Raw genomic sequence first — 10,182 nt, 5'->3', positions numbered from 1 at the left:
CGTTGTAGGCTAAACAAAATAATTTTTGAGTTAAAAAAGAAATGTGAAAACAAGTTTAGGAGGATCATAAATTATGTCCAATCTCTTTAAAGGCCTGTTGTGGCATTTCAGAGCAAGGCCTCCAGCAGCTGACTGACAGGCGGACAGACACCCGCTTCTTCTATTATGTGTTGAATCTTATAGAAATAGGTCTCTATAAGTAGACTGAGATCCCTGTCTCTGTACACATTTAGACAGCGTCTGGACACGTGGAAGGGAGTGGAGCAGTTATCTGTGACTAAAGTAAAACCGTCTGGCTGTCAGAGCTTGAAGCTCAGTCACTTTAAAGAAGATGTGGTGTTTCTTTACTGTAATATTGCCCAAACAAAAATAGTAAACTAGCTGTTTAGATTTGCTGCAAGAAGTGATTTGTGGACAACTTTTGAACAGAGCCAGGTCACCTCTTTCCTGTTTTTTAGTTTAAGCTACCAAGCCAGATGCTGTGACATCCTTTTTCTGGGAGGGAAATAAAAGTGAACCGTACAGCTTGTCCATATTCTTTAAACCATCACAATCATCTCAGCTGCCACAAAGCGATTCCTTCTAGATCTTTACAAAAGTTAAACAAGAGTGATGAGGTGAATCTTCATTAATTTAAAAAAATGTCACAGGAAGTAAAGTGTGTGTGTGTGTGTGTGAGGATATCTCCAGCAGAAGACATCCAACCAAAGAATGTGTACGACATCACCTGGGCTTTGTCTGACATCTTGGGGGAACTTCTGTTTCCATCTACACTTTCAAGTTAACTTTGTTAGAAAATATCTAAAAACGAGCTTGAGAGAAACATTATTGCCATTAAAGGCTCATGAGAACTGAACAATCTTTACAATGCAAAACACCAAATAACAACTACTGCTACAAGCTGATGAACAATGAATAAAGCTGCCGCCTGTTTCCTTCTCAGACGTTGGAGTTTACCTTGTGTGTAAACTACACCTGTCATGATTTTAAAAGCTACTGAACATTAGATTGATATGCGGCTATTTAACAAACAGATGAAGATCTGCTAGTCTACAAACTACACGATCATACTGAAAACTATTATTGATCTGATATTTTGATACTGAAATCAAATGTGTGTCTGTGTACCTGTGTGGATTCAGATCAGATAAATAAATATATTCTGGTCATTATGAAAGGAAAAGACATGTCAAGATAATAAGGATTAATTAATAAATTTCATAAACCTGGTTTAGGCAAAAGAAGCAGTAAAAATCTGAAAGGAAGTAAAAATATGTGGAAAAATATTTATTTATTACAAGAACTAAATTAAATATACCAAAAAATGACAGAACAGAAATTGGGAGTCATGATAAATAATCAGAGAACAGCAAACCATCACAATCTGGTGGAGCAAAGTGATGTTCTCGTCTGTACAGCTTCCAAACCCCCAAATCAAATTGTTGTGAGCAACTCAAATGTAAGTGCTGTGGTGTTATTGACTGATCAGTGACAGGAGAAGATAATAACTTCTAAACAATGCTAAAGTAATTATTGTTGACAAATACATCATTTAAACTTCTTTAAAATTATATCATGCTAAAGCTACTTTTAATATTGATAAAATGCCTTAATTTTTATGTATTTATTTATTTATTTTAATTACTGGCTACATTGCAATCTTGCAAAATGTTCTTGAGTAATGGTAAAATGGGTGTAAAGTTCCGAAATGTAAACACCAAGTGGTGGAGCCACTGTTGTCAACTTCATTTTTCTTGCTTTTTGAATAAGAATTGTGCAGATGTGTGGAAGTGAAAAAACAAAACAAACAATGGTGGCCCTGAGCTGGAGGTTAGTCTGCTGAGTCTGGCATGTCCTGTTTAGGTAGTATTCTTCACAATATACACATGGTGAAAACACAGAACCTACAGGTCCGGTTCCTGGCTGCAGCTGTTGATAAAAGGGCATCGAGGCACCCTGACACACTGCTGCAAATTCAGGCTAACAGTGTCTGTCTTTATAGTTATTAATCATGCAGACATGTTGAATGATTGGATGGGAAGCTGGCCACTGACGGCGGGGTAACGTCTGCGACAGTAACAACTGTGTGCAGGAGGGAGAGGAAGCGGTCTGAACAAGAAGCAGGGTGAAAGCTGAAGACAAACATATTGTCCACTCATAAAAAAGAACACAGAAAACACACTGAGCTAAATGATCAAGCAATGGCATGTTTGTAACCTCCCCCACCTAAAGACAAAAAAGAGCCATCATAATGAAAACACTGGGGAAGCAAAATAACAGCGGGGTTCAGCGCATGTGAATAACCTTTCAGTGCTGGAAACACAGCTCACCCTTTCCAGAATAATTGAATTTGGTGTGCTTTGTGACCAAGTATAAAGGCCTCCCTTTGCTGAGCGGCAGGCCGGCCATGACTGTTGCATAACAGAGCTAATAAAGGAGGCCTACAGGGCCCAGGACGAGAGGAGGTAGACACATGGGAACTGCGTCTGTTCTGCTGCTGCTTTGTCTGGGGCTGCAAGCGAGCAGAGCCCCTGGGCATTAGTGTAGGCATGCCTCACATAACGCTCATTCCACTGCAACAAAAAAGCCTCGCAGAAGTGCTGGGCTTATCTGCAGGAGATGGCCGCAGGCTGCTCAAAGTATCCATCATCTTCAGAGACAGAAGCATCATCATCGTCAGTGAATGCAAAAAGTTCTACAGCACATTAATGGCCTGTAAGGCAAAATATATGCTCACATATACCACAGGTATCCGTTCACAGGTCAAACACTCTCATCTCTTGCATCTCTCCAATCCAGAACAAGAAAAAAACTTGAACTTTGGCTGATACGCAGCTCTGTTACAGCACATCATGATCATCACTGACAATTATGTTTCAGCTCAATGGCTCTTGTGTTTTAGTGATTAGGCGATAATCCATCGCTGACTCTCTGCAGGTCAGCAGACTCAAGGCTCGCACAAACCTCGCTGCGAGCTGCACGACACACCAGATCATAGGATGGCAGCACCTGCACGATACTCAGAACTGATATGCTTTTACTCTGCGAGCATCAGGAGCTCAACGGGAGCTCCTGAAGCTACCGTTTAGCTTCATAAAGGGTTTGATCACTGCTGAATACGGCAAAAATAAGGCCTAAATCCTGACAACACAAATGACCAAAGTCCAACGAATTATGGCATCTGATTTTTACATTAAGTTCTTTCAGATTCAAGTCACACTTTTCAAATAACAAAAACAAAGACTGCAGATGTTTCTTAATTGGAAAAAGATAAATCTGAAACTCTGCCAGGCAATAACAATAAATTCATTGGTCATTATCAAAAGAGGTCTATATAAAGCAGTTGGTGGAAAGATCAGCGAAATATGAGCAGTTAAATATTTACTGTCCCACTGATAATTTTATATAAAATGCCTGTCAATAAGGATTTACAGCAGGGGTGTCAAACATAAAGCCTGGGGACCAAAACCAGCCCACCAAAAGGTCCAATCTGGTCCCCAGGATGAATCTGGTAAATGTGAAAATGACATAAAAGATATTAACTGGAATTTTTAATTAAAACTTTATCCTCCTGAAGTTTTTTTTTTTTTATTTTGACATTTACAAGACAGGGATAACTTGTTATATCTTTTAGATATTTCTTACTTAATATATTTTACTTTAGTTTATACTATAAGGTGAATCGGTTCAGGTGGGAGGAATTTATTAAATCCATTGTGTACGTTGTAATGAACATAAAAATGAAAAACTGCAGTGAAATATTGTTGAAACTGGACTTTGTGAGCTGGATTTTTCTCAAAAAAATTTAGGTTGTTCATAATAATATAATTAACAGCAAGTATCATGACGTATTTTAGAACCATGTTAACTTTTTTTGTGCGCGTCCCCAGAAATTAACATTGTGCCATTTGTGAGCTGCAATATAAGAGCAACCACTAGGGGCAGTGTAGAGCCTGACTTCACCATGCTTACGGTCAGAGGGTCGACATTCTGAAGCTCTGAAGACAAGCTGGTTGAAAAAATTACCTGTATCGCTGCACACTGACAAATATGCTCGTCACAACAGCTGAAGAAAGATCGTAACTATTTTAGAAGTTTTTTGTGAAGATGTGCAAAAATAGGGTAAAACAAATCAGAGGCTGTTATATCCGTCAACGGAGGAAGATGATGGACAAACACAGGACAGATGAGGAGTTTTGTCCACCAGTCATCAGACACCTGAGTTGGCTCAGCAGCTTCATAAAGACCAGTCTATTGAGATTATTTGCCCACAATAGTACAGTAAGTAATTTTTCCATATAAGACCCAAATAATATATACATATCATAACGGCTTCTTTGCAACCGTTTTCCATAAGCTGTGATGGGAAATTTCTACAACAACAAGCTAAAAATCAACACATGGTCGCCTATGTTTCTTGTTTTGTTTACACTCACAAAATTCAGCAGTTCTAGTCAGTCTAGTTTCTCTATTGCGCCCTCTAGTGAAGTCCTCCGGTAACAGGTAACACATGCACACATGTGATGTTTTTTTTATTATTTTCTTTTAATTCTTTTTCCTTTTTTTTTTTTTTTACTGTGTCCTTTATAGCATCATGGCAAGTCGAATGGTGGTCTGGCTGCTGTGTTGTGCCAAAGAAATTTGCTTGCCAAGAGGAGCTTTATGTATACAAATCCCCTTGTGATAATTTTAAAAAAATGCAAGCAGTTGCACATGCAAACACATTAAATTTAAACAGCTGTATAAAATATACTTAGACATTGTTGAACTAAAAAAAAAAAAAAAAAGTAAAAATGTGAAGTTTTAGTTATTTATAGCTTATTATGTAATTATTTTACTGGTCAGGCCTACTTCAGATCAGATTGTGCTGCATGTGGTCCCTGAACTAAAATGAGTTCGATTTGCTGGTTTCCACTGTCATGTATCATTTTTTCTGTGTTATATCGATATAATTTTAATAATGTACTTTATGAAATAGTTGCACAGAGGAAATTAAACCGCATACATTCAGAAAACTTTTTAAAACTAAGAAATTAAGAGATAACGTGGAAGAATTGTCCCAGTAACCAAGCTGTCTCATTACGTGTCTATGTTTGCATTTATTTATATTTATTTTTTACATTACATACATTTATTTATAATATTATCCATGTTTTAACTGCATAAAGTCACATGTATACGAGTATGTTTGTTTCTGCTTTTCTTTCTTCCTTCGCTGTCTGGTATAGTATGGTATAAGAGAGTAGGTCGTCACAAGAGACAAACTTCCTCCTACTCCCTTTTCAGATATAAAAAGTCTTCTAAAAATCACCTTCAGATGATATCTGAGGTGTCTTGCTTTGCATTTCATTAATTTTATTTATTTTTATTCTTCTATATATAATCTACCTATAATGGTGGTTTAGGACTGATAGCTGGTGACAGCTCACATCTTACCGGCCTACCAGACCTACCACCATCATCATCCTACTACATTTGGATCATTTTTCTGATTCCATGTCACCTTTAAGGCATCTGATAACAACTGTGGTAGTAAAACACCCTCACCTCTAGCCTGTAACTCACTATGAAGGCTTATAACAAGACAAACTACTAATAGTTGTCCTTGAAGCAGAATAGCTGTCAAACTGGATCATTTCAAGGGGGGGGGGGGGGGGGGGATGAAATTCTTATCATTGCTGCTTCATCCACATGAAGCTTGAGCAGCTTCAAAATGACAGCTTATGTGTAGCCGATGGAAAGAAACTTATTTTTCAGGAGTGGAAACAGCAACTAAAACAAACTGACACCTCTTTGTAGCTGCTGCATGTTAGCGGAAAGTCCATCTTAGCGCTGTGCAGTGATGTGATTTATTGGAAAGACTGTATCAGGTGATGACAGAAGACATTCTTCTGGGAAGATAACTAATAAATCACTGAGCCAGCACCAGAACAAATGCAGAAAACATTTGTTTAGTCATGCAAACATACAACCTCCTCCCTCATACGCTGATGACTGTAAGATCTTGTGAAACTGCTATCAGCTCCACATAACAATGCTCAATCAACTTGCAAGGAGGAAGGGGGGAGGGCTTCAAGGAAATCAGGATTTTTTTCTTATCTAGACTACATGCAGCTACATCCCCACTGCTGAAATCAGAAGTGACAAATCAGGTATAGAAAGTGCTGGAGAAAGTTTCCTTTTATACACTACTCATTAAGTTAGGGATATTCGGCTTTTTTCTAAGTATGAATGAACATAAAATGCACTAAGCTTTCCAGGTAAAATTAAACTTTTTAATGTGCATGTACAACTTTTAAATGTTTAAGAACTTATTGCATAACACGCTGTTCTCCAACATGATGATTAACCACACACACAAAAAACATGAGCTGACAACTAAATGTTCTGGTTCACTGACAGCTTAAAGAGTCCTCTTCATCATATTGTTCACATTTAGACATCATAGGACCAAGACAACACAAAAAAAATGACAAGTTACTGAGATATTGACATTTTCATGTTGTGGTATACCCACCATTATTGTTTTGTTTTAATAAATTAAAGGACTTACTAGGGCTGGACATTGATTTATTTTCACGTCTGACAGTTTTAGCCAATAAAATTACCACAGAAAAAACTCATTCCCTCTTTACCGTGTCACATGATTTTGGCAGCCTATCAGATGTCAGTATATATAGCATATTTTATGTGACATTTTTACGCATTTCTTTCAAGTATTTATGGTGGTTAATTCTATTCATATTTACCTTGTAATAAAGATATTAAAGCATGCTGTACAACCATGTTGTCTTTAAATGGGAAAAAGTATCAGTATCAAAGAAAAAGTACCATAAGTATCATATTGACAGAAAAAATATTGGTATTCCGAGGTATTACCATTGCACGATTCTACTAAAATAACCTACATTCATAATATAATAACTTTCTGTGAGTTTTGTATGATCCTTTCAGGGACTCGTCCCTCTTGCTCAGACTTGGGAGTGCTGGTTTTATGATTCCCTTCTTTACTGTCGCAATACATCAGAGTTAAAATACTCGCTATAATTCCAGTAATCTCACAAAGTCTGCTTTGAATACCATTTCTGAGTTGCTGAAATCTCAGTCCCCCACAAAAGCACATCCCTGCAGCTTTCCCAGTGGCCCAACTAGCATTCTTCACATATTTCCACAAAGATTTCTGGGAGTTGAAGTTTTAGTTGCCTTACTCCACTCTCAAAACCAGTAAAACACACACACACACACACACACACACACACACACACACACACACACACACACACACACACACACACTAATGGCTACTTTGGGATGACTGTGACACCAACAAGTAGCTTTAAGGACTGTTGTTGACAAACTACTGGTCTCAAGGAGGTGTCTTTGTATGAAAAGGAAAGGGGAGCTGGATAACAATAGCTCTCTGTTGAGGTTTGCTAGCCAGGAATGTTTCAGGTCACTGGAAGTCATAAATCTACGAGCTTACTGATGAGTTGAAATTATTGAGGTTTGAAACTGACATCAAGCTTTTTTTTTTTATCTCTTACATTAAGATGAAACATATCTCTGTCTGGGGTGACCAGACTGACAGGGTTAATACAGGCTCTGCTTTGACACGGGTTGCTGGTGTAGTGACACCAAACTGAAACATAACAAACCGGAAAGGCTGAGCTGCTGTCTAATTCCTTGTCATAACACTGTCAGACTTTGCGTTTATAGGGACATCATGGAGCCGCATTAAAGAGAGAAGCTGCACAATATGGGCGTTACATCTCGTTTTTGCACCTTAAAGAGTTGGCGAGGTCTAAATGTGTTGCCAAATCTCAGCTGATCCGTGGGGTCGGAGCTGCTTTATCCACAGTAACCTCGTATCACATTAACCAGGGGTGGGCGAAATAAGTTCACAAAAGATAAAATAATAAAAACCACTCAGCTTGTAGTGGTCGCCCTGGCAGCTCTTTGTGATTTGTTTTGAATTAAAACTTGTTGAAATAAACTGTGTGAGAATGTGTTTAATCCCTCTACTCTCAGGCCTTTAACTTACCTATCTCTGGGGTCAATCCACGAAGTTTGCCGGGTGTTGTGGTCGATAAAAAACACTCTTCCATCGTAATCCCTAGCTTCTTCCCAGCCTGCGGGCAGCGGCAGCTCCGAGCTTTCTCTCCGCTTACCGCTGCTGACCCACGGCATAGCGCCGAGACGGTGAGAGGGCTCAAGCCCCCTGCCCTGCTTTTTATCCCCCCGAAAAAGAAGTTGCTCCTCACTGCATTACAACTAACTCTATCTCGACGCGCTGGAGAATAGAAACGCAAATACACAACTTTCCATCGAGATTCTCCGTTTAAAAAGTCCCGCTGGAAGTACATCCACTTTCTTCTTTTGAAACAAACCCCTCCCACCAGAAAAAAAAAAAAAAAAAAAAAAAAAAAAAACACTACAGCGGCGCTCTCACGGTCCTCGGTCCTCCATGTTCGCCTCCTCCACCATATTTCATTCCTCCGTGTCCATATTCGGGAGCGGATTTGCATAAACGGCCGGACGTTCGACGGAGCGAGCCCCTCTGTCCAATGGAGAAAGTTCAGAACTCAACACTGTCATTAAAGCTAATCAGCGCGGCCCAAAACAGAGTTTATAACTTGTATTTAATGTGTTAACTCAACAATAAACACCCCAACCTCAATGGTGGATAAAAACAGCAGCTAAAAACCGAAAAAAACACTTTAGCTAAAGTTCCTGTTCAGCTTTTAGACATCCGCTTATTGATTCTAATGGCGCAGCCGATGTTCATTTTAATGATTAAGCTATTTTATGCTGTATAAAGTTGAAGATATAAGCTAAAGAGTTCATTTAAAGGCGTCAGCTGCTTTTCGATTCAAAGACTACTCCCCCTGAGCACACGGACAAACCCGTGGTTTGTTGCTGACTGCGGGTGTTTGCGGCGGTGCAACAGCGACGCCTTCTGTCTGTTGAAGGAATAACACAAATCTACACAACAGGGATCAACCCATTGACTCTGTGTGTCAGACATACAGACATTAAAAAAAAAAAAAAAAAAAAAAAAAAAAGATAAGAGACCACTTCTCAAACTGCACATGCTGCTCTTGGGTAACTTTCTACCACTCTTTCTACAAAAGATGAATGTCTTTGGGGGAGCTCCTTGCTTTTCAGAGGATCCGAGCTCCCCTCGAAGCCATATATATTTTTTCAAAGTACAACATTTTTTTTCACTGTTTTGTAGAGGACTTACAGATTAATTTGTCTTTAAAAGCAGGGACAGGCTCGTTTAATCTGTTATTGTGTTGTCTTAACGACTTTAACAGTGGATGTCCTTAAATGTGTTAAAATGAAATAAAAAAAAAAAATAATAATAATTTCTGATAACTTTTAGTCTGAATATTGACAATGCCCTGAGCCCTTTATCTTCTTACTGTAAGGCAAATGTAAAAGAAAAAACTGTGTAGGCAGGTGAGTGCAGTTGTCTGATCTGCCTTTTTCCATTTAAGACTAACGGTGAAATCACCTTCCAGCTAACATGTAATTCATCTGTTCATCACTTCTAGATCGGACTACTGCAACTCTCTGTACTTTGGTTTGGATCAGTACTATGTCCATCGTCTTTAGTTGGTCCAAAATGCAGCCGTTCATCTGCGGACTGGTATGAAACGAAACGAGCATAAAACCCTAGTGTTGGCATCTCTACTGGATGCTACAATTTAAAATCTTACTTCTTGTTTTTAAAGCACTAAACGGCCGAGCTCCTTCATACATAGAGTATCTGAGCTCCTGTTTATTCATGCTTCAGCAAGAACCATGAGGTCCAGTTCACAGCTGATGTTACCCATTCCAAGGACTTGTCCAGTGCAGTAAGAACAGCTGGATCGACTTCTTAACATAATGAAAGATTTATTGAAAAGTCAAGCTTGTAAAAGGATCACGTCTCTTTGGTGCAGCGTTCTGCCGGAAGTGGGTGAGTTCTTAGCCGTGTAGATAAATTTTATAGATGATACACTAATTTTGAATAGTCATGCATGTCAGTACAGATTATTGGCTAAACGGTTGTGGAGGAGCCTTGGTTTAGATCTGGTCTTTGACCACATCTTCTTCATGAGAGTCTTGTCCAATGGTCAAAGACAGCGTCCTAAAAAAGTTACTCCCTCATCTTAATCTTAAGCTTAATTTCTTTCA

The 10,182-nt window shown here is 38.8% G+C and overlaps 1 protein-coding gene across 1 annotated transcript in view; it reads right to left on the bottom strand.

Annotated features, from left to right (window-relative positions):
• The window catches only part of wwc3 (WWC family member 3), a 47,884-nt gene extending 39,001 nt beyond the window's left edge, over positions 1–8,883 (bottom strand). Inside the window, exon 1 of the mRNA XM_042006174.1 lies at positions 8,042–8,883. Within this exon, the coding sequence (XP_041862108.1) occupies positions 8,042–8,187 (146 nt within the window). The 5' untranslated portion in view covers positions 8,188–8,883. The remainder of the gene's footprint in view (positions 1–8,041) is intronic.
• Between the last annotated feature and the right edge of the window lie 1,299 nt (positions 8,884–10,182).

Source organism: Melanotaenia boesemani, chromosome 14 (genome assembly GCF_017639745.1).
Source record: "Melanotaenia boesemani isolate fMelBoe1 chromosome 14, fMelBoe1.pri, whole genome shotgun sequence".
Classification (NCBI taxonomy): Eukaryota; Metazoa; Chordata; class Actinopteri; order Atheriniformes; family Melanotaeniidae; genus Melanotaenia; species Melanotaenia boesemani.
Note: the sequence above shows the minus strand (reverse complement) of the source record. Positions and strands in the feature narration are given on the sequence as shown.